The sequence below is a fragment of the Camelina sativa genome, chromosome 18 (genome assembly GCF_030686135.1).
Source record: "Camelina sativa cultivar CO46 ecotype springtype chromosome 18, ASM3068613v1".
Taxonomy (NCBI): Eukaryota; Viridiplantae; Streptophyta; class Magnoliopsida; order Brassicales; family Brassicaceae; genus Camelina; species Camelina sativa.
In genome coordinates this window covers 15,814,462-15,838,222 of record NC_141897.1, presented here as the reverse complement: position 1 = coordinate 15,838,222, position 23,761 = coordinate 15,814,462, and the positions used below count along the sequence as shown (strand labels likewise).

Genomic DNA, 23,761 nt, shown 5'->3' with positions numbered 1-23,761 from the left:
TTTAAGCCGAAAGCACAGAACCTTAGAAATAATTTTATAGCTCACATTACAAAGGCTTATCGACCTAAACTCCACCATCCGCTGTGGCCGATCAACTTTAGGAATAACACAAATATTCGTCTCATTTAAACGTGGATCAAAACTACCTGATCGGAAAAATTCTCTAACAAGAGCCACTAAATCCCCTTTTAAGAAGGACCAAAATCGTTGAAAAAACAAAGCCGTCATGCCGTCGAGTCCTGGAGTTTTCTCCGGATGCATAGCAAACAGGGCTTTCCGAACTTCCGCTTCAGAAATATCCCGAATTAGATCTCTGTTCATAGCATCCAAAATTAAAGGGGTAATCTCCTGTAACATCTCTGAAACACCTCGGACATCTGAATTCGTAAAAAGATCCTCAAAATATTTTGTAGCAATATTCTCCATACGTGAGACCGATTCATTCCATACATTTTCTGCATCAAACAGACCAATAATCCTATTTCTTTCCTGTCGCTGTCTAGTAGAGGCTTGGAAAAATTTAGTATTCTTATCCCCAACCCGTAACCAAAACTTCCTACTTTTTTGTTGCCAGTATAATTCCTCATCCCGATACGCCTCTTTTAATTTCCTCTCTATACCCCGAATATCCTCCTAAGAAATCGAGTCATCCATTTTCGCCTCCTATAGCGCCGCCTTCAAGGACGAAATGAGCCTTCGGCCAGAATAAATATTATTCTTTCGCCACCAAGAAATCGAATTCCTGCAATTTTTTATCTTATCCACAAAGCCCGGAATCCGGAAATTTTTAGTACGATTCCATCCTGACTCAACCGCCCCTAACAAACCATCTTTCCCCAACCAGCGTTTGTCAAAACGGAATTGCCTATTCTGTCTCGTATGTGTCTTTAGACAAGTTGCTAAAATTGGACAATGATCAGAACCAATCATTTCCAAATAATCTACTTTAGAATTCGGAAAATAGCCATGCCATTCTTCATTACCCAAAGCACGATCTAACCGACAACGAACAACCTGGTTATTGCACCGGTTACCTCTCCATGATAATTGTTCACCATAACAAGGGAACTTGAGCATTCCACAATGACGGAGCATGGAAATAAAAGGCACAAAAGAAGAGGCTGAACGCAGAGCACCTCCCCTTTTCTCATGATTACCAACCAATTCGTTAAAATCACCAATCATAAACCAAGTATCAACACGAGAAGACCCGATATCCGATAACTTATCCCATACTTTTTCTCGGTTTTGGGGAACCGGATCACCGTAAATAAAAGACATATAAACTAATTGTTGACCAAAAAACGCTTGTACATCTATAATACGGTCACAATCATAAAGAACTGAGAGTTTTATTTCATCCTTGTAAAATAATGCTAAACCACCACTAGCCCCGCGGGGTTCGACAATATACAAATTACTAAAACCAAACTTATTCTGAAATTTTTGCAAATAAAAAAAACATTTCTTAGTTTCTGATAAAAATAAAATGTTTGGTCGATGTTGTTTCCACAAATCCTGGAAGTAATTCTTTGTCAGGTCTCCACCAATGCCCTGACAGTTCCAACTCATGATCTTCACGTTTGAGCCGGCGGTTTCGGGAGAGCCACCATCCCTTGCTTCTGTTTGCGGGTTCCTCCTCCCCACTTGCCACCCTCTGGCTTCTTCTGATTTGGCTTAGCATCCCCTTTATTTTTACCAACATCACCTGCAGATTTCAGTAATAAAGCTTTAGCTAGTAATCGTTTTCCTGGCGATGCAGTAGCTACAACATGTCGTTTATCCCCCCTTCCACCCTTAGCACTAGAAAAACCAACCCTCTTAGCCTTGTTAACCTTAGAGTTTCCCAACTTAAAATCTTTCATAACCTGGTTCACATGTCCTAAATCCTCAACAATGGAAGAAGAGATAGAAACATTACCTTGTGGAGCATCGTCCTCAGACTCTGACACCTCCATCTCCGTATCCGTCTAAGCATCATTGTCATCCACAACTGTATCCTCTACTCAAACCGAAGCATCACCCTCCTGGTATTCTCCATCCTCGAGAAGATCATCAGAACTTACTGAAAACCCAGGCTCAATATCTCCACCACTTGTCCCATTAAAATCCTTCATCAGGGAATCCTTCTCCCGGTTCACCAAATCATCAGTCGTAGGATATCCTGACTCATGATCAGCATCAGCCTGCGACCCATGCTTCTGCTTTGCCTGATACATAGGTTTTGGCCAAGCCGGACCATTCCCTTTTCTAGGAGGTAGCGAACGTGATTGATGGACCATAGAATGACCAACACCCTCTGTAACCTCTGGATATCTCCCATAACTCCTTTGCTGACCAAGATCACCCTGATTCTTAGCCTGGTATCTAAAACCACTCTTTGAGCTCTCACCCCAATGCATTTGCTGGTGATCCCTGTCTCGGTTTGACTCAGAATTAAAATCCAGAGATCGCTTAGCAACCTTCCTTGGCTTTTCCCAACCACCCTCAAAATGTTGTGCCTTCGGTTTTAACAAAGGCTGGTTCCACGAACCTCCCCTTCTATCACCAACATCACCCTGACCACGACCCCCCCTCACTTTTACTCAGCTCGAGACAGACTTTCACATCATGAGTTAGCCTAAAACAGTGGCTGCAATAACCCAACAACTTCTCATACTCTAACGAGGCCACCACCTCATCACCAGTATTAAACGGAACCACCAGGTGAAAGATAAGAGGATTAAAGCCATTGATAGTCACCAGCAGACTACCAGTTTCCTCATCTACCTCACGAAGAATACCTATCTTCTTACCAATGGCTTGAAGGGTTGCCACCTCCCAAAGGTGCATAGGAACTCCGGAAGCTTTAACCCAGAAGTTGATGGCGGAAGGGTAGGTATCTGAGATGATAGGCTCCCATCGAACCAAGGATAACATCCAATTGTCGAAGTGGTAAGGACCGTTTCTCAACACACCTTGCAGGTCCTCCTCCGTTTGAAAATTAAACTGAAATGAGTCTTGACCCAAGTCAGCACCTTCAACCCTCTCCTCGAGCTTCCAAATCTTTGGCAAAGTAGCCACCAAGGATTCCATTCGCTGAACTGATGGATTCATCAATCTCCCAATGAGAGTGAGAGAGAACTGTTGGATACGATGCGCCATCATAGAATCAGAGATTCTCACCGTCTTTGTTCAAACCAAAGCCGCCTTACCCCTGTTGAGATTCAACTGAGCCATGATAACCCTGACAAAACCCGAAATACAAAAAGTACCCTGAGACCGAAGTGAAAAGCACCAAACTAACAACTTGAAAACAAAGGACCCTCGACTGTAAACTGGTATATCGAAACAAAATGAAGAAAGCTTAATGATAAAACCAAACATCCCAAAAAGCTGTTTAAATACCCATAGACCAGAATCGGAACACACTAACTCCATTAAACAGAGAATCCTTAACCCCTCCACCAAATCGCATAACAACAATAAAAGGGATATTTGCTTACCCGAAACTGTTTGAACCCAAATCCCACTCTTTCCAAATTCGAACCCAATATGCCCATTAAATCGCCAATCAAATCCCGAAGAGACTAGAACAATGTCCAACCAAATCGTATCTTCCACAATCTGGGATGACTGCCAGCCACCCGATCCAGATTTCGGACAAACGATATCCCTTAGTCCCCAAATCCCAGCTGCATGATCCCCCTGAAACAGCACTACCACCGCTGAAAGCAATAGAGATCGCTAATCCCCAGCCCCGAGATCCATAAACCAAAGAAGAGAGACCCGATCCCCATCTCGAAACCCACCACCGTAAACCATTCAAAACAAAACCCTAATCGCAATCGCCATCTTTGCCATCTTCGCATGAATTTAATTTTTAAAGCACACAAAAAACATGTTGCAATTAATAGTAACATTTTATTAATATTTCCTCTAACATAAAACTTTTTACACATTCAAAGATATCACGGTTGAAACGTATTTTTTACACCAAAAAAAAACGCAACTTTGAATAAATAAATAAAAAAATTTAATTACATATTATGTTTGACACAAACAGATATTGGTTTTAGGATAATAATTTTTCTTATAATAATTTTTTTTAAATCGATTCATTCCGCGCGTAGTGCTGGTTGTTACCTAGTATTTATTATACTCCCTTTGTCTCACATAGATTGATGTTTTAGAGAATATTTCTTGTCTCTAAAAGATTGATTTTTTAGATTAAATGATCTTTATAGTTTTAATTTTATTGCAAGTAGCATAATATTTAGTGGGTTATGTTTTCTTTTTCTATCATAAAATAATTATAAATTAGTTTAAAAATAAAAATCTTAACTTTTTTTAATATGTGTAAAATTATTGAAACATCAATCTATGTGAGACAGAGCGAGTATATGTTTTTACTTTTTAGTTGCAGGAATTTTTATGTGAAGACCCGGTCTCCTCTTATCTCAAACTTGAAACGAGACTAATATAGTCGAGATCATGGTCGGATTGAAACGACCTGACCCGTTTTTTTTAAAGAAATAATAAATAGTAATAATAATAATAATAAATACTCTACAACTAGTGGTCCCATACCCACTAGCCACCTAACCACAATCACACAACAGCGAAAATAACAATACCATTAAATAACCAATAATCCAATAATTAATAATAAATATTCAAAGTATAACAATTCCAATAACCAAACAACAGGAAACATGGAACCAGTAACCTAGCAATTTTCTAATGACCCAACTCTAGCAATCTATCAAGTCAGACAACAACCAATCGAGTCCCTAGAACATTCTCCTCTTCATTGCCTTGATTCCACGATCACACTATGCCTTTACCTGCATCACAAACACAAATTGAGATGTATGAGTATTTGATAAACACTCAGTGAAGCAATCCTCCCATCTACTGGGCTATACACACAAGCAACTGAGATACCAATGATCCAAACAATCAACAAACAAAGCATACAAACCAGGAAGCAACATTTAGTCTCGCTGGAAGGGAGGTGTCGACCGACACTGACACTTGGTTTCGACCGACACTACCCCACAGTGTCGACCGATGCTACTCACTGGTGTCGATCAACACTGCACCTGAAATCACAAATCGTTCAAAGATAAGAGTCGAATCTCGCTTCTAATCACCACTAAATCGTCCAATACTCAAAACCCAGGCCATATACATCCGTAGAAACCTGTAGCAACCATTCCCAACAAGAAAAACACACAAAGCAACAACAAACAAGCAAGAACAAAGGAATCACAGGCTTAGGTAAGCTATGGTTATGCACTCACCTCTTTGCAGGAATTTTCTGATAAACCACGACGAATCCAACCTTCCTAGCAAGCTTCTAACACGTCTCTAGCCCTGGATCTTCACTCCCACAACAAGATCTCACCAAAAACGCCTTCAAATCTCACAAACTCTCACCAAAACCTTAAGAAAATGTTTCTCTCCTTTTCTCTCTGTTTCAAGCGGCGACACAACAACAAAACACGACCTAGGTCGTTCTTCCACTTAACTAGTCTGGTTTTATAGTTTCCTTAAACCAAACCGACCCAAATCGACGATAAAATCAAAATGGTCGAACCAGAAATAACTGGTGTCGACCAACACCCCCTTGGTGTCGATCAACACCCATCCCCAAAACGTAGAGTTTCGGTTCGCGGATGTTATAATTCTCCCCTACCAACATAGATTGTCCTAGATTCTCGAACAACCATCGGCCAAGGCTCCCGTGCAACCATCTTCACGGTCCGCACTACCTCCGACCAATCTACGAAAGGTCACCTCTAGGTGATAGACTCACGCTCCAGGCATTATTTGCTCTCGACTTTTGGACTTTCCTTTACTCATAGGTCTTAACCTTGAGTTTTTATTGGCTAATCATCAGACCTAAGCCTGCATGCCATAATGTTGGCTCTTCATCGGGCCTAAGCCCGCATGCCATAATATATAAGGAAGTCCAATATTTGTCTCTCGGGTTGCCACCCTACAGCGCGCCCCCAGATCATCATCCGAAGTCGATATACCAACCATACTCTCAAGCCACAAAGTCTCAGAATATGGCAGTACTAGGAGAACTAAAGTCCTCCAAGAGTCGCGAGCAAACAATTCTGAACACGTCTGAGTCCTATCCCTATCCAGGTTTCCTTCCTGTGGCTCGCTTAAAACATCACAATGTCCTACCAACCACATATCCCCTCACTGGAATACCCCATGACCACACAAGAATCATATACATGTCACAAGAGCCGCCACAAAGGCCAAACAAATGTCCTAAACAGGACCGCCACCAAGGCCAAACAAATGTCCTAAACAGGACCGCCACCAAGGCCAAACAAATGTCCTAAACAGGACCGCCACAAAAGCCAACAAATGTCCTCAACAGGACCGTCACAAAGGCCACTTTTCCCGAAGGACCGTCACGAAGACCACTCGTCCCGAAGGACCGTCACGAAGACCATACATCCCAAAGGATCGCCTCAACAAGCCACATGTTTCGAAGGACCGTAACTAAGACCATACATCCCGAGGACCGCCTAAACATGCACATTGGCTAAACAGTCCGCCACAAAGGCCACACAATTGGCTAAACAGCCCGCCACAAAGGCCACACAATTGGCTAAACAGCCCGCTACAAAGACCACACAATGTCTCAAAAGACCACCACACACTGGCACAATGACTCAAAAGTCTGTCACGAAGGTCACACAAGCCCCTCCAAGGCTCACAACCACTAAAAATGGAAAAATTCTAACTCCCATAAAACCTTCTATTTTTAGAACTTTTCGCTTTTGGAAACTTTCCTCTTTTAGAAACTTCTATTTCAGGAAACTTTTCCACTTTAACCACACTTCACGGAAATTTCGTACTCCAAACACCACCTTATCTTGTTACTTAATCGCACAACCAACCACCCCTAAGCGACCAAGTAAACAAGAGAGATGGGCTGGAATACTCCATTCCCGCTCCAGCCACGAACTACAGTTGGGACCAGGCTAGACAAGCTCAAGTCGCGGCCTGCTTCTCATACCACTTCTTAAACCTTGCCTTCATCCTCGCCTCTGGCTCCCAAGTCTGCTCCTCAACACCATCACAGTCCCAAAGGACTCTGAAACAAGAACTTTTTCAAGTATCTACTTATGCAATGAATGTATGATGACATGCAAACAGAGACATAAGTAGTTATGATCAAGATGTATGCAAGGTGTTTCAATACCCTTATGTTGTTGTAGCATAAAGGAAGTCAATCCATAAAGAGTGTGATATGTAGGCAGTCAAGATGTGATCAATGCATTCAAGTTAAGCCAAATATCAAGTTGTTTGTTTCTAACAACCTAATGACAATAATGAAATACAAAATATTAAAGCAACTTAAGACAATACTAATGCATAATTAAACTGTAGAACAAGTGCAATAAACTATACTAAGCAATAGAAAACTACTAACAAATGCAACTAAGAGCAAACTGAAATGAAACAGAACATAAACAAGGAAGTAAATTGGTGCTCGAGTAGCACTCGGTCGAGTGCATGGTCGAGTTGGGGGTTGAGTGGACTTCCGGATGAAGAACAGAGACAGAACAACAATCAAAATAGAGCAGGATGAAAGTAAATCAAACAGAAAGCGAATAACAGTAATCAAACAGAGAAATCAATAAACAGAGTAGGACCTATGGATGGATTCATGGGCTAGACTTGAGGTATGATCACCTAAACTAGTCAACAAATCTCAATCAACAGTGAGTTATCTCTAGACAATGACCTTCTAATTCTTGTTAATCCATTCTCATGACAATAACAATCAAGCTTAGATACTCCTAGATCTAGTTCTCACTAGCTATTGCATATAAAAGCAGGCATTAAAACCCAGATCATCAATGTCAAAAACCATCTTGTTCAACCAGTCTCTTGGGACAAGCATGATAATCTCCAGTGTTGGCTTTATCTAACAACCTAGACATTGGTATGATGCTAAGGAGCTTAAGATCTGTTCTTACCTTCTCAGATATAAGAACAGCTTAGAGCACACCCAACCCAGAAGAGATATTTAAACAATCAATCTTGACTAGTCTAAGCAACCATAACTCTTATCCATCCTTATCCATCCCTAAGTTCCTAACACACTACTAAGAATTACAAAACATGATGAACAAAATCATAAACCCAGAAATCAATGAAATTTGCATGATTAAAAAGATAAGACAAATATCTACAACTTTGTTCAAAGAAATAAACTTAGATTCTCAATACCCAGAAAGTTACAGAAGCAACAAAGTATGAGAATCTAAGGAAAACGCTTAAAAGTGGCTAATGATGTAAACACAAAAGCTAAAATCTCAAAAGGGTAAAAACTAGGTTTTTGTGATATTTTTCCTCTGTAAAGTGGTTTTTTTTGCGGCCATAGAGTACAATATGTTTATATAGAAAGGAAGGGAAGCTCTAAAATGGCTAGAGGACAAAATAGAAAGGCGGCTCACAACTCGACCATGTGCTCGGTCGAGTGCTATAGGGTATTTCTCTAATTTTAACCACCATTGTTATATTTTTTTTTTCAAAAAAAATATGATTTAGGAATATATTGAATGAATCAATGCAGACGGAATAAGTAGAGTATTATTATATAATCAAAATTTGGAAATTTGATTATAATCATTTTGATTAAATTAAATCATAAAACGTTAAGGGTGCAAATGGTTGCACAATTGAAAAGGTTGAAGGAGTTGAAAAAAATTATTCAACCAAATTTTACCATTTGAATAGAAGAGGTTGAAGAAGTTGGAAATAATTATTCAACCCATTCAACCTAAAAAGTTGAAAAAATAAACTAATCCTACAGCAAAAATGTTCAACTTGTTCAACCACTATTTTGGAGATGAATGAGTTGAATATTATTCTGGTCAATTTTGTTCAATTTATTTAATTACAAATAAAAGCACTTATTTTATAGAAGTAAAACTAAATAGTGTAATAGTAGTTCGTGTATGACTAGATAAATAATTGAAATGATTTGTTATTTTCTAATGTGGGACATGATTATGGAATAAGTTGGCTAAGGGAGTGTGAGATGAGGATGGTCACCTGAGTATAACATAAAAGAATTTACACTTTTTAAGAGGAAGATGCAAATGGGACTTTAAGATTCATGTATTGGAACACTTTGAGCCAAGAGGTCAAACACGATTATATGAGACTGTTGTAGCCCTCATTTGTAAGACGCTTGACGGCATGAAGAGAAGAGCCCCGCCAATGAGAACAAGAACCACACGGCTACGAGATTAGCTCCACCCGTTCAAGCTTGACTCCAGATCCGAACCCATAAACGCTTTTGAGGAGGAGGATGAGGGTGTGGTAAGTCTGATGACTAATCAACGTTTTCACTCCTCAGAACCGCTTCTAACTTGTTGTCAGCAATTAATTAAGTGTGCGAATGACAGAGAGAATGCTCTGTTTCAATAAGAAGATACATAGTAGTGGACAGTAACATGTTTTCAGGATCGATCATGAAGCAAACAAGTGACAAATTACCATTTTCCAAAAGAAAAAAGAAAAAAAAAAGCATTTGCAAAGCGGTATAAAGTGAAATTACAGGGGAATATGGATCATACGAAAGGTTTTGTCTATTGTTCAAAAGTAAAGGAAAAAACGAAAGGTTATTGATACACTAACTTCTCATGTTATTGATGTTCTTGTATTTTGGTTTCTGACAAACTCATAGAGCTCCCCAATGTGCATGCCTTTGGCTTAGCAATAATCTCAGTGTTGATGACACCGTGCATGGCCCTCCTTTTGCTCTTCAGTCTTAACAATCTTAATCGAACCATAAAGAGTTGTGTCATTGTGATGCTCAAACAAACTCCACATAAACTCAGTTTTTTTTTTTCGGAAGAAACATTACATAATTGAAGTGCAAGCGTCATCACATATATTTTTAGAGATTCCAATGTAATAATGCAAAGGCTAACGCCAAGAATCAAAAAAAAAAAAACAGAGCCCTCGTTATAGAACAGAAAAGTGGAACTAGGATTGAGGTTGAATGACGTAAGGGGCTGGGGAAATCTGAATTCCATCAACCTTAACATTATTGCCGATATTGACTTTTCCGAAGTCATAGCCTCCCACGTAATAGATGCAGTTTGGGGTTAGGTCATTCAAGCTAGCCTGGAGACAGAAAGGTTCGCCTTTGGAAGAAAGAATAAAACAGAGATCTCCAATGTCATTAGTGCAGATAGCGGTTTCGTTCTCAATTATCTTGAACACCAAGAACCGCTTCGTAAGCACCCTCTGTGTCTTCTCGCAGCATCGTGTGTACCACTTAACCGGAAACGTTCGACCTGTGGGTGATTCCACCAAGTGTTCGCTCTTGCAACACCGAGACAACCGCTCCCACTCCGACTGCACAAACTCTTCATAGAATGGAATCCGCATGTTGTGTGGTTCGTGTTTATCAAGATCCCAAGAACATATGTGGGTGCCTCCTGAAGCAGGCATGGAGAACATGCCATCTCTCTTTGAATACGTGAGTCTGGAGGACGAGAAGCCTGGATCTTCGATTCTGATGTTGACCCACTCGGGGTTTTTCTGAGCAGGTCTGCATAAGCTGAGTTGAGGACCGAGGAACTTGACGGCCACGATGCAGTCCTCGTCCTCGGGAGAAGAGGAGGACATGGCCACGTTGGTTACCAATTGGGTTTGACAATGAGGCAGAGTAACAAGAGGAGGCAGTGAGATTCGCTTTGGATCTGAATCTGAAGCACTAGGGTTGAGGTCATCTTGGAGACGCACTACACCGTCTTTCAAAGTAGCTACTCAGCCATGAGATGCTCCTATCGTTCCCGTTTCTGTCATCAGCTCCATTGGCACCTTCTTTTCCAAAACCTCAGTCCCAGAAGAACAAGAAGATTCAGAAACATCTGTAACGACGAGTCTACCGATAAGGTTCAGCGCCGACGATGTGATAGAGAGGGGTTCCAGACAACTTCATCATCATCATCAGAAGAAGAACAAGTAACAATTTGTAATTGTGTGAATCTGAGTACGCATTGATCACGTATTTATAGGCTTACAAGTGATAAGGTTGTATATCGAAACCTAACTATGTCAGATATTTGCAAATCCAAGATTCTCATATATATCCGATCTAACAACAATAACAAAGCGAGAAGACAAGAGGATCTTACCAGCGCAGGTGGTTTGCTCAGACAAAGCCTCGAGAGCCGGCCGAGAAGCAGAGAAGACCTCATAATCCTCTCTTGGTTAAGACAGATAGTGTAAAATAAACCCTAGATTGAAACATTTCTGTGTCCCCTGATTTTTTATTAATAAAGACAAATTGCCTTGCCCACCAAGTCTATGGTTCTTTGGACTATATCTTAGTTACAATATTAAGGTTAATTATTATTGAATGTATTTTAAAAGAACTAAACATATTTATCCCCTGGTACTTTTTCTACTAAAATATATGTAACACGACACGACGTTTTTTTCGACAACAATCAAAGCCTCTTGTAACTTACAAAAGAAGGCCGTTGCACCCTTAAAAGAAAAACCACATTGGTTAAAAAAAAATATGAAAGCTAATCCGTGAGATCTCATCATTCATCTTTTAGGATGTGTGTCGTTAGTGTAATGCAGCTTTGAGGTCATGTTGTAGAAGCTATCAAATGGAGAAAAGAAGAGAGAGAGCCTATATCGCCTTCTAATAGACTTGGGAGGAAGACTTATTCTTGATGAGTGCCGTAACGGCATTGCACCTCTTGTCCTTCTATAAGCCTCTCCAATGCATCAAGAGGAAGACCGATCAGCTCCATCGTCTTCTCCCAAACTCTGTTCGCTGTTTCTATGTTGTGTGCTTCTTCAGAAGGCTTTGTGTGTTTGCAGTCTTGAGATATGAACGTACAAATGGGTTTATCATCCGTTTTTAGCTTTTCACAATGCTCTGGAATCTGAGCGTCTGTCGCTGAGAAAAGTGTGCTTCTACAACCTTCTTGAGGCGAAAAGATGAAATATGGTATCAACGCATATTGAACTTGAACATATCTCGGCAGATCCCTTGCCTGCGGAATTGGATGTTCAAAACGGTTTAATGCAATATAAGTTCTGACTCCTGAGGAACAAGAAATGGAGAGAGACTTAAGAGTAATACTCACAACATTTGTAAGGACAATCCCGGGGGATAAACAAACAACGCTAATGTGAGTTTCTTGAGGCAGCCTTTTCAAAAGAACATTGCTAAACATAACCTGGCCAGATTCAATTGAAGGGAAATAGAAAGTAAGTCCATTAGTTGCTGAGACTAAGAACAAAAGAAAGAAAAAAATTTGAATGCTCTTGTGTTTAAGTTCTCACCTGTGCAAGCTTGCTGCCAGAATATCCTACGAGGCTTGTAAACTTTCGTCTACCAGAAACAACATTCATGTCATTCGGGTCAACAAATCCGACATAATGCATCTACCAAAAGAGCAAACCCAACAAACAATGATCTTGCATAAGATGGGAATGCACAAAGAATAGTAATGAAGTAACCCTGTATATCTATATATACCAAGAACTTTCACTTTGTTTAGAATCTGTTGGATACCAAGAAGATTCAAACTTTTCAACATCACTACAGAACTAAACGAAAAAAATAACTCAGTGATCATGAACTGATACTTACAACAGAGTTGACATTAATGATTCGGCTGGAGGAGCCTCGGATAAGCGAGGGCAAAAGGAGTAGTGAAAGCAGCGATGGAGCTAAATGGTTCACTTGCAAATGCTGCTCATATCCATCCTTTGAGAACTTCTGCTCCTCTGCACAAATCAAGGTAGGAAGCAACTAAGCTGGTTTTGCTCAAACATGTATCTGGCAATCTTCAGCTCATTGGCAAAGGAGAAAATAGTTCAAAGTTTAAGAGCTAAAATGCAATAGAAGTTCTATTATTATATAACCAACCGACCTCCCATGGCAAATATGCCGGCATTGTTAATTAGAACATGCAAAGGGGATAATCGCGCGTTCCACACATTGCAAAATCCGACAACCGAACCAAGAGAGAGAAGATCAAGTTCCATGGCCTTGTAGTAAAACAAACATAAGTATATCTCATCATATCTATAGATTCTTATATAATAAGATCACAAACACTTCTTGATCCATTTCACAGTTTCTGGATTACACATTGTTGACTATGCTTTATTCCAAGCAAACACATTGCTAAGTATAGTCTATGATGTGATGATCAGATTAAGATTTACCTCGAGATTAAGAGGGAGACCTTTACCAGACCACTCGTTCTGCCATTGTTGAATCAGCTCATGAGCTGCTTTTGTGTTCCTCACAGCCATAACAACATGAGCACCAGCTTCTGCAAGCTGCCTGCAAATTTTCACACAAACCAACTCAAAAGATCAGCTACTCTTCTTCATGTTCACAAATTCCTAACCAAAATCGACCAACACGAATTCAAAAAAACCTAGCGGTTTCGCGACCAATGCCGCTGGTGGAGCCAGTGACAATGCAGGTGAGGTGGTTGAGCGAAGGAAGAGGAAGTGGATTCTGTAAATGAGACGACATGACTCTCTGGAAGAGAAACTCTTGGAATACACAACTCCATCCTCTGATTAACTCTATCCACCCCAATCCTTCCTTCTTCTTCTTCTTCGTTAACGGAGACGTTTCACTCCTCATCTTCTTCATCTGATGATTTTGATGAGAGAGAGATCTGTGTTTTAAGAGAAAAGACAAAAAACAGTATTTGCGTGATTAAAGATTTTGATTATTTTATTAATTTTATGTTAATCCTCCCTCACACACCTCGGACTTGTCGCTAATCACATTTGTCGTTCTTTGGAATAATTAAATTAACAACATAAATTCGAAATTAACAACGTTACCACAATACTCTAGAAGCTAAGACTCTGCTTGTATCTCTCTCTAATCAAAGCTAATCTTCTTCTAAACTTAAATTTCTCATCTTTCATCTCCAATTTATCCAAGAAGTGCACAATCTTCTGGAGTGTAACAATGAGTTCTTCTGCTGAAGGACCAAACTCTTTCTCTTGGATCATCATAACCCTTTTCAGCAATTCCAGTAGTTCTTCATCATCTCTTCCTAATCTCGCTTGGATAGACACCAAACAGTCCAGCGCCTCACCTGCATTGGGAACATATAGTGGAGATAGATATATACCATCGAGGAAACAAACTTTGAAAGTTTTATTCATACAAGAAATTTCATTTGATCATATTGTGGAAGAGAGATATTATACCAACAGGGAGAGAGTCTTTGCCAAATGCGTTCTCACGGATTCTTAGAACCTTTATGGCTATTTGCTCGGCTTCCTCATCACGGTTCAACTGAGAAAGAGTAACTGCAAGATTCAGCATTGGGAAAGTTACGGACTGATCATCTGAGCCAACCGATTTCTCCATGATGTCCAAACAAGTTCTCAGCAATCGTTCTGCCTCTACATAATTCTTGGAACGTGAGTAAGATGCTGCAAGGTTTATAAGATGTGTAGCCATGCTAGGATGGTTTTTCCCTTTAAGTCTCTCGTTTATTAATAAGCATTCTTCTAGTAACTCCCGTCCTTCATCTCCCCTGCGAACAAAGCAAATGCTAGTGGCTTAATTGAGTTCCTCAATCACAGGAAGAAGATTAGAGGCAAAGGAGTTTACCTTCCAACAAAATGAAGCAGCTCGGCAAGATCTATCCTCATGTTTTCCAAGACACTGTTGTCTATTGCCATATAATTTGAATCTTTGATTATGCGTAGAGCGTTCTTGTAGATATCAACGGCTTCATCTGCATCGCCTGTTAAGAAAACCCGAGGTATAAGACCATCTCTTCAACAAAACTCATAGTTACCACATCAAAACAGAGTAGGGAATTATAGAACCTACCTTTTGAGCACTTAGCATTAGCAAGGGAACACATAGCCATGCCAACTCTTCCATCTTTCTCTCCATATATCTTCTTGTATATATTTATAATCCTAACAGATGGAAAGAAAATGGAAATAAATCACATAAATTTGGGAATAACTAATGTAAAAAACTTTCACCATTGAGTTCTTTTCACAGCGTACCTGGTAAAAGGAATTTCCGCTTCAGCAGCTTTACCTTCTTTGAGCAGAAGTTTACCAAGTGAAAATAACGGCACCACTAGATCCTCACTTTCAGAACCTCTATTCCGTTCCAAGATAGTCACCGTACGCTCATAAACACCTACCGCTTTAGTGGCTTTTCCATCAGAAGCAAAACTCTTTGCCAAACCAAGTAATGGTGTGACGAGTAGAGTATTGCATTTACCTAGCGCACAGAAGTGGTGTTGGTTAAGGACAAATGAAAGCAAAAAAAAAAAAAAAAAAAATATGGGTTTCGAAGATCATTACCATATCTATTCTCTAATATACGAACAGCCCTTTGTTGAGCGAGTATAGCGTTTTCGAACCTTCCTATTGCCGAATACATACTGCCAGCATGCATAAGTACTGAATCCAAAAGAGGTTCGGAGTCCTCTAAATTATCAACAATCTTGTTTATCTGCATTTGTTAACTTACTGTTTTAGACATATACAACACAATAAAGAAACAGAGTTTTTTCTGATATCTGGCTTCAGACTCACCATATCAAGCAATGCCCGGACAGGTTTCAAGTCTCCAACAGCCATATATCCCAACGCAATGATGTCAAGAACAGCAGCTTGTTCGATACCTTTCAAACCGGAATCCATCTCTTCTTTCACAGCAACATAATTCGCTCGGAGAAGGTCCATTGCGTCTCTTTCCTTACCCATCTTCACCATAGCTTTGACTTCGTTAAACAACTCTTGCAATTCCATCTCGAACTCTTTCATCTCATTAACATTGTTGCTTGGAGTAGACCTGCTTTAGACAGACAAAAAAACTCATCTAAATTCTTCTTTCCATGAGTTAAAACAAAAACATCAATCAAAACCAATCAAGTTCTCACCTTTCAACTTCAGAAACACCAGAAGTAACATGAGTTGAGGCCGTTTCTGAGGAAGTGATTGAATCAACTGGAGTCGATAAAAAATGGCGGGCGGGAATTAAGTAGAGCACAGGTTTGCGTTTCTGATTACGGAAACAAACACACTGCCATGTCGAATCTCTCGGAGAAATACTCGACTGAGAACTTAACTGACTCGCCCTGAAAACCCAAAATCACAAATTCAACAAAGACACAAAAGCCAAACATTTTCGGATACCCAATTCTTCTAGAGAGATATTGAGCTAAACCAAGTCATTTTGGATCAAACTTAAGCTACTTAACAGTAATATGATACCAGACTCAGAAATTAAAAGACTAAGCTTTTTTCACTAAAAGGCTTAAACTTCAAAGCGACAAATGAATCGTTTACCATTTGGTGAGAAGAGTCGTCGAAGAGAGGAGAGAAATAGAAGACACCATTGACGACGGAGTGTGAAGCTCTTCGTTCTCGTGGCCACGGTACCGCTGGCGCTGAGTCGCCGACTGAGAAATAGCGCCGTTTTAATCTATCAATATGACTGATGAGCTAATTTTAGAGGGCCGGAAATAATATAATTTTATAGTTTAGACCCAAATGTTTTAAACTGTTCTAAATAGACACATGAATAATTTGCACAAAAACCCTTAACTTATTATAATATTCTGGTCGAATTCGGTTTTGATACAACAAAACTTTGATTCATATGGTTTGAATTTAAAACCGGACTAAACCCGGTTTATACAACTACAAAATAGAAACGAGTGAAAGGGAAATGCAACTCATTTGTGTTTGCTAACAATGTTTCTGCAATTCCAAAGACTACATTAAAACAGATTGGAGAAGAGAACTATCACTGAAGGAAGACTTCCAAATGCGGAGAGTTAATGGCCACGGACTTTGACTTTGAGAATCCATTGCACAGTTCCTTGTGGCAAAGGAATTGTCTTGGGGAATTTCAGAGGCACCTCGTACTCGCCAAATGTTTCCAAAGGCGCCGTTAAAACCACGTTGTCTGGATCAATCTTCACACAGAGCTGCCTCGCCACCTTCATAAACCCCACACAATAACCAATCATTACAAGATATAGTTGCAAAAAAACTTGTCTTCACTTACACGGAAAGAACAATTTACCTCAGCGACAATCTCTTCCTTTGTCACAGGAGTTTGTACATCAGGTTTGTCGTCTTTTGAAGAGCGGTTTTTGAACTTTTCCTTGTCAATCAACTTCCTCAATACCTGTTAAAATCACAAAAATGGATCCCATGTATACACCATTTTTAAATATTCCACAGGAACAAGAATGCTGAGAGTTAAGAGGGTTAGTTAAATTTACCAAATTAGCATTCGCCAGGCGCTTTGCAGCCTTTTCATACTCCTTTGTCTGGACTTCAGAAGTTTTATGAACCACCTTAACCTCCTCTTTTTCTTCTTCATGATTATACATCTGAACATATTCCCAATCAAGAGAAATCAAACACTTTCCCAAAATTACTGTAGTACCATAACATCATCAGGGCAAACCAAAACTATCTGCGGTTCCCTTTACATCTGAACATAATCCCCATCACGAAATCAAATGAAAGGAAAAGCCTCCTCTTAACACTAAACAAAAATAGCTTCAGTACCATAACATTATCATATCAGTTCAAAAGTTATCTGCTTTACCCTTGACATCCAGAACTACACATCATCAAGAACACAACCTAGATACCAACAACAACTAGTATGAGCTTAAAAGAAGAAGGACGTGTGAATAAACCTTGCGTTGCTCTCGGATGAGATGAGCATACTTGTCAATGTTAGGCACAGCAAGTAGTTTAGGCATAAGATGATTCCTGAAGTATCCAGGAGCTACTTTCACAGTCTCACCAGCTTTGCCAAGCTTCTCTATCCCCTATAACAAAACCAGATCAGATCAAAAGAATAGTCAAAAAAAAAAACACCACAAAACATCTGATTCATTTCAAAAGACTCATTTCCAGAATCATAAAAACTCACTGTTGTAAGAATAACTTCCAATTTCCTGTATCTAACACCTTGACAAGCGAAAAGGAGAGGATGATGAATCGCATTTTCAGACTTGTGATAAGCTTTCCCTCTTGAAACTACATGACGAATCACGTTTCTGCTTTGCCCAACGTACGCCATTTTCTCGATTCAACTATGTTCTCTGCGACCAGATTACAAATGAGAGAGATTCCACAATCTTTAAAAAAGAAAATACCCTAGAACACGACGGATATGAGAGAATAGAGAAAACGAAAAGAGCGGAATAAGGAAGAATCAATCACCAGTGAAGCAGCGACGGCGGTGCGATGCGACGGCTCCTTTTCACGAACTCGGAAGAAAGGGGCTAAGGAGGAAGCCGCAGGTGAGGTTTTAGCAGTGGCAATTTCTGTAAAAAATAAGACTTAAGAATTAATTAATTTCTCACCCCAAACTTTTCTAGTTTTGCAAAAACAGCCCCAATCTCGTATATTTGTATAATTCCGTGTATTTGAGAAAACTTCATTATAAATTTTTTTATTGCACATTACAGAATACAGATAAGAATACAATATGGATGAAGATGAATGCAAAATAGAGTCTTTAATGGATTACCTTCGGATTAAACTGTAGTGACTAAAATAATGTAAAAGAAGATTAATAGACAACATTGAAACCAAAGAGTGATGGTCAAAATGTGGACTGTTCATCTAAGCTACTGCTCATATTGCCCACTGAAAACATCCTATATATTCAACAATTGATACATAACTCCACATTTTCTCAGTTTCTTGATCTACATCCCTGTGTTCACCGATGATCCGGTCCAAGCTCACGGCCCATCCTCTTGTACTACACCAAACAAGGAACGGAAATCAGACTTACCGATCAGTAATATTCGATATAAGAGTTTGGAAATATAGAAAACTTACTGCTCAGGATGAAGCCTTGGAGCAAGCTCTGTGCTCTCTCTGCCTGCTCGGGTGTACCCGAAATTCGAATGATATTCTGTGTTTCTTCTGGTCGGTCTTCAACTAAGGTTACACTAGCTCCAGACCACTGTAAACCAAGCGGGAAAGAGAAAAGACAAAGCGTCAAGAATTTTTGATGATTTGCACCATTCTAGTTACAATCAAAAGATATTCACCTCACTGATTTGTGCAAGCTTGTTTCTTGATTTCGTAACGAGCTTAGGAACAACCGCATCTGGTAAGACAACTTCAAGAGTGCTCCTAGTAACAAGTGGCACTGCCATTCTACAGAAAGCAAAAAAAAAACACAAAAATCAGAAAGGAGAGGTGTGAAACGAGCACTTGTTGTTTTGAAATATGTTTTTGTCTATGGTTCCGGAAAAAAAAAATTCAGAGTTTCTGTACCTGTTTGTCGTGACAGGAACCTCATCCCGGTATTCACTTTCTCCCGCCTTTGCAACTGATCCAAAACCTTCCTATCAAAACCGAGAAAGAAAAAAAAAAATATGTCAATATAGGGTAGGGACGTTGAACGGATGGACAAGAACCATACGCTACTTTCCAAGAAGTCAGGTCATTATGCATAATTGTTTCAATGTCATAATGAGTCTGAACCTAACTGATGACAGATGCCTTTGTATTGAAAAAGATTGTTGTTAAGAACAGAAACCTTAAATTGTGACATCATTGTGCTAGCTGCTTGCTGCAAGGTCAGATGGGAACCAGTAAGACCTTCACGGGAGTGAGTTGTGTTATGTGACGAAGCTACCTCCATTACTCCTGCAACACCTTCAAGAGGGCCAGTTGTGGATGTCGAAGCTGGTGGTGTCTCCTTTTGAGAGTTGTACATATGACTCCTCAATCGTAAAGTTAATTCAACAAGTGCCTCTCGAGCTGCTCTTATCTCGCCAGCAATCTACATTGACATAAGAATTCTCTTTTGAGACTTGAAGTTGTTTAGAAAAAAAAGCCCAAATCCTCGAAAATAGACAAACAGACCTGTATGGCAACATCATTGATAGAAGCACATCGGGGAAGTTCTTCCCTAGCTAGAATTTGTATGCTTGTTCCAGTTAATCGTGATATCTCAGATACTGATCCTGCTTTCCCTTCCAAACATACGGAGTCTCTAGATGAGACAAGTAACCTTGTTGCTATTACATTATCTTTATCCGGAATAAGATCTATGATCTGAGTTTGGATGTGCAACAAGGCTTCTTGAGCAGGGAACATAGGATCATCAGGAGCCTAAGCAAAATAAGAACACAAAAGTTCAACTTCACAATCGTAAATGTAACAGATGATACAGAAGAAGGTCTGGGGATATTTGGAGTACCTCTTCCGAAGAAATGGTGATTATCTGTTCATCAGAACCAGCTACTGGGTCAGATACTCTCACATCCACGCCAATCTCGTTTTGAAGCAAATCTATTATTCCTTGTGATTCCCCAACAACCCGAACAATCTTGTCAGCTGGGCAGAGAATGCGGAACACAAGCTCTTCAGTGTAGAAAGGCTGTGCATTCTCACCAACCGGAACTGCTGAAGCTTCTTCTGCATAGTTGGATTGGCGAGAACTGAAGTTGTTGTTTCTATAATTATTACCATGAGGAAACCTATCTGATGATTGTCTTCTTTGCTGTGGGATGTAATCATCCGAAGCAGCTGGAAACGGCCGTTCTGGTGAATGTACACGCCCTTGGAAATTACTACGATCACGGTGCTGACTCTCTCTTAAACGCGATGATACAATGGCTAAAGCGTTTTTCACTGCATGAAGTTCACCAACAATCTGAACAAAAGTAAAAACATCAGAAACGCATTTCCCATAGGTAAGCAAAAATTAAAGAAGGCTTAAACCATAACACACATAAGAGTTATTTGACAATTGTAAACAGCCTCAAGCTCACAATCATAGTTATAAACTATCAAGCATTGCTTCAATCTCACAGACCATCAATCAATTCAGTAGAGTTCACTAACTCTCAAGTTCATTTCTCAAATTCTTAATTAGATTCACCATTTCATAATATATTTTCAGGCAAATTGCAACTAGTTAAATTTCTCAAATATAGCAATTTTTTCAGACCTGAACAATCTCTTCAGAGAGTGAAACACAACGAGGTAAGTTACTCTCTCTTGGAAGAATCCGAATATGAGTCTTAGTTTCAATCCTCATCTGCTCAATAATCTTCCCACCTTTACCCAACAAGCAACCAACATGCATCCTAGAAACCACAAGTCTAGTCACAACTCTCCCTCCACCAGGTCTAACTCCACCGTAATCCTCCTCCTCTTCAGTCTGTGCACCACCATACCCAAACTGAGGTTCACTCTCAAGAATCCTATCGTGAACACTAAACAGAGCCTCCTGAGCAGGAGAGAAAGACGGCATTCTCCCATCAGGATCACGCCGGCGATTGTCTGAAATCTCAATGATACGCTCAGCGTCTCCGGGAACTAGCTCGTGCACGTTAATCCACGCGCCGGTGTGCTGTCTTATCGACTTAATGATTGTTCCGGATTTACCAATGACGCCTCCAGCTTTAGCGTCGTGACAGAGGATTCGGTAAGTCGTGGTTGCCATCGTTTCAGGGTGAGACTTCGATGGCCGGCCATTTCCTCCTCCACCTCCGCCACCACGGTATCTGTTATTCCCTCCGCCGCCGCCGCCGCCGCCGCCAAAATGGTAATTATTGTTGTATCGAGGTTTAGACCTGGGCATGGAATCTCCATCATAGTCTTGGTCATAGTGGTAGTTTCTCTTCGATCTAGATCTCTCCATTACAATCAAATCCGCAAACCCCAACAAATCAAAAGTTCAATCTCAACTAGTCTTTTTTATATCAATCTCGATGGCAAAAGCTCCCAAATTTTTCGAATTCCGAAGGTTTCTATGAGATTTGATTGTTCACAAAGACCCTAATAAGTCTACAGTACCCAATTACTTTCCTTTTTACCGGATATTAGGAAAAGGAAGAAACTTTACGGTCAATTTCACGGGAAAACTTGGAAGGCGAGTCCAAATTCGATGGAGGCGAATTGGGTGTAATGAGGGTTCTTGTGATTTGTGAATCAAAAAAAAAAAAAGGAAACCAAGTTTTGAAGTTGAGAGTATAGAGAGAGAGACCGTGCCAAGGGTGTTTTAGTGGTGTGCGCTAACTACGGTATTGGCCTGAGTAATAAATAATATACAAAACGTTATCGTTTTGAGAACCTTATAGAAATTTTTGGGTATGGTTAATCTTCAACAACTCAAAAGACTCATATTATTAAGCTAAAACAGATTTGCTAGAGCTAGACATTGAATCGGCATGGGTCAAGATTAACTCTTTGGCTCGCATAACGTATTACTAGATAATGAAAATGTAGTACATAACATTTTTTGAAAAATATGATATGATTAAATACGTAACCAATTAGATGATATTCCGTATCACGGTTGTAAAATTACTTTTAAATATAAAATGCATTGTATTTTTTTTGTTTCTATTTGGTAATGTTAGTTCTTATAATTGTTACTATATTAGTTGATATGATATGATTAAATATGTAACCAATTAGATGATATTTCGTGTCACACACGCACGAATTTAAAATTGTTTTTAAATTTAAAATAAATTGCATTTTGTGGTTTGAATTTGGTATTGATATTTATTATAAATGTTACTATATTTATTTTATTTTACTAGTAGATATAGATTTTCCGTTTCAGATTAAGTTCCGTAAAATGGTTTTACGTAAATTTCAAAAACAAATAAATGTTTCTGTTTTACCTCATATAAATTTCTTCTAAATTATTTTCATTCGATGTTACAATAAAATATTAAGGATAAAATAGAATTCTTCTCAAACATTTATGAAAACCTAAAATGACACCTATTACAACACACCTTTGAAGTTTTAGAACGACAATTAAAATAAAACGGTGGAAATCGTAAATAAGTCAAAATTTAAACTATATATCATGTTGTTTAAACATTAAAATATTATATTAAAATTTAATTTCAAATGATATTCTTTAAAAATTTGTCTAGTAATAAAATATTAAAATGTGTAAACTTTTTTTTGTAAAGACAACAGTTTCATTTTTATTAATAATTTAATATATTAGGAAAATAATTCTTTTTGTTACAAAGATTTAGGGAAAAATCTTTGATGAATCTAATATTTAAGAAAACAAGATAAAAATGAAAATATAATAATCATTGATTGAATATATAACAAAAGTAAAAATTTTGAACATTAATTTTTCCTTTTAATATATAGTAGATATAGTAGGTGTGTTCAAATGTTGGACTATGAATACACTCATATGGTAAAAAAATCATTTGGGGAATATAAGTTTTGGATCCTTGAATACCATTTTTAGGTCTAATCTAATCTGGACTAGACCAAAATTATTGACCTAAAAATTAGAAATTTTATAATTGATTAAAATATTTTATTTAAAGGTATTTATAATAAAAATCAAAATAGAATTTAACTGACCCGAAACTTATATTTCTAAAATTAAAAGATAACAAATTCCAACTAAATATCCAATTTGAAACGAAACTTTATAAATCTAAAAATTGTGAACAAATTTATTATCATTGTAAGGATCGATCCAATCTTCACAAGAAAAAACAAAACTTACAAATAACTAGAATGAGAAAAAAATAGCATATCGAAACATGCTCCTCATACTACAGAGTTTTTGTTTTCTGTTATGAATATTGTCACTGAAATTACACCACCACATGTCGTCTACAGTCTACATTACAACATGACAAAACAACCCTTGAAAAATTCTAAAATAAGAGCCATATGAAGACTTGAGTTATGGTAT

At 38.8% G+C, this 23,761-nt stretch overlaps 4 protein-coding genes and 1 pseudogene across 4 annotated transcripts; all 5 read right to left on the bottom strand.

The window, feature by feature from the left end:
- Positions 1–9,915: 9,915 nt before the first annotated feature.
- Positions 9,916–11,237, bottom strand: LOC147922951 (uncharacterized; annotated as a pseudogene).
- Positions 11,238–11,423: 186 nt separating this feature from the next.
- LOC104761318 (dehydrogenase/reductase SDR family member FEY-like) lies at positions 11,424–13,718 on the bottom strand. Its single transcript, XM_010484390.3, has 7 exons — positions 13,452–13,718; positions 13,234–13,354; positions 12,936–13,053; positions 12,653–12,789; positions 12,343–12,444; positions 12,144–12,236; positions 11,424–12,050 (listed from the first exon to the last, which is right to left on the bottom strand). The coding sequence occupies exons 1-7, from the start codon at positions 13,673–13,675 to the stop codon at positions 11,715–11,717; spliced, it is 1,131 nt and encodes a 376-aa protein (XP_010482692.1). The 5' UTR covers positions 13,676–13,718; the 3' UTR covers positions 11,424–11,714.
- A 14-nt stretch (positions 13,719–13,732) lies between these two features.
- On the bottom strand, positions 13,733–16,545 carry LOC104761317 (uncharacterized). Its single transcript, XM_010484389.3, has 9 exons — positions 16,363–16,545; positions 15,954–16,151; positions 15,607–15,865; positions 15,373–15,523; positions 15,067–15,289; positions 14,882–14,973; positions 14,657–14,792; positions 14,248–14,579; positions 13,733–14,132 (listed from the first exon to the last, which is right to left on the bottom strand). The coding sequence occupies exons 1-9, from the start codon at positions 16,410–16,412 to the stop codon at positions 13,882–13,884; spliced, it is 1,692 nt and encodes a 563-aa protein (XP_010482691.2). The 5' UTR covers positions 16,413–16,545; the 3' UTR covers positions 13,733–13,881.
- A 56-nt stretch (positions 16,546–16,601) lies between these two features.
- LOC104761316 (uncharacterized) lies at positions 16,602–18,589 on the bottom strand. Its single transcript, XM_010484388.3, has 7 exons — positions 18,575–18,589; positions 18,265–18,368; positions 17,972–18,143; positions 17,733–17,867; positions 17,307–17,417; positions 17,105–17,209; positions 16,602–17,018 (listed from the first exon to the last, which is right to left on the bottom strand). The coding sequence occupies exons 3-7, from the start codon at positions 18,119–18,121 to the stop codon at positions 16,854–16,856; spliced, it is 666 nt and encodes a 221-aa protein (XP_010482690.1). The 5' UTR covers positions 18,122–18,143; positions 18,265–18,368; positions 18,575–18,589; the 3' UTR covers positions 16,602–16,853.
- Positions 18,546–22,107, bottom strand: LOC104761315 (RNA-binding KH domain-containing protein RCF3). The gene is made up of 8 exons (XM_010484387.3): positions 21,020–22,107; positions 20,267–20,722; positions 19,930–20,178; positions 19,601–19,846; positions 19,336–19,406; positions 19,107–19,215; positions 18,892–19,018; positions 18,546–18,811 (listed from the first exon to the last, which is right to left on the bottom strand). The coding sequence occupies exons 1-8, from the start codon at positions 21,713–21,715 to the stop codon at positions 18,792–18,794; spliced, it is 1,974 nt and encodes a 657-aa protein (XP_010482689.1). The 5' UTR covers positions 21,716–22,107; the 3' UTR covers positions 18,546–18,791.
- Positions 22,108–23,761: the final 1,654 nt, after the last annotated feature.

What these genes read in the sequence shown, in the direction of transcription:
- LOC104761315 (XM_010484387.3), bottom strand. Translation starts at nt 21,715, where the DNA reads ATGGAGAGATCTAGATCGAAGAGAAACTACCACTATGACCAAGACTAT. An exon ending in TCACCATTTCTTCGGAAGAG is followed by an intron (nt 20,179 to 20,266) that starts GTACTCCAAATA and finishes TATTTTGCTTAG; the next exon opens with GCTCCTGATGATCCTATGTT. An exon ending in AGCTTGCACAAATCAGTGAG is followed by an intron (nt 19,019 to 19,106) that starts GTGAATATCTTT and finishes CTTGGTTTACAG; the next exon opens with TGGTCTGGAGCTAGTGTAAC.
- LOC104761317 (XM_010484389.3), bottom strand. Translation starts at nt 16,412, where the DNA reads ATGGTGTCTTCTATTTCTCTCCTCTCTTCGACGACTCTTCTCACCAAA. An exon ending in TCCGGGCATTGCTTGATATG is followed by an intron (nt 15,524 to 15,606) that starts GTGAGTCTGAAG and finishes TAACAAATGCAG; the next exon opens with ATAAACAAGATTGTTGATAA. An exon ending in GCGGAAATTCCTTTTACCAG is followed by an intron (nt 14,974 to 15,066) that starts GTACGCTGTGAA and finishes TCCATCTGTTAG; the next exon opens with GATTATAAATATATACAAGA.
- LOC104761316 (XM_010484388.3), bottom strand. Translation starts at nt 18,121, where the DNA reads ATGGCGTACGTTGGGCAAAGCAGAAACGTGATTCGTCATGTAGTTTCA. An exon ending in GCCTGGCGAATGCTAATTTG is followed by an intron (nt 17,210 to 17,306) that starts GTAAATTTAACT and finishes TGATTTTAACAG; the next exon opens with GTATTGAGGAAGTTGATTGA. An exon ending in AGGAAGAGATTGTCGCTGAG is followed by an intron (nt 17,019 to 17,104) that starts GTAAATTGTTCT and finishes GGGTTTATGAAG; the next exon opens with GTGGCGAGGCAGCTCTGTGT.
- LOC104761318 (XM_010484390.3), bottom strand. Translation starts at nt 13,675, where the DNA reads ATGAAGAAGATGAGGAGTGAAACGTCTCCGTTAACGAAGAAGAAGAAG. An exon ending in TCATTAATGTCAACTCTGTT is followed by an intron (nt 12,445 to 12,652) that starts GTAAGTATCAGT and finishes CTCTTTTGGTAG; the next exon opens with ATGCATTATGTCGGATTTGT. An exon ending in GGATTGTCCTTACAAATGTT is followed by an intron (nt 12,051 to 12,143) that starts GTGAGTATTACT and finishes CCAATTCCGCAG; the next exon opens with GCAAGGGATCTGCCGAGATA.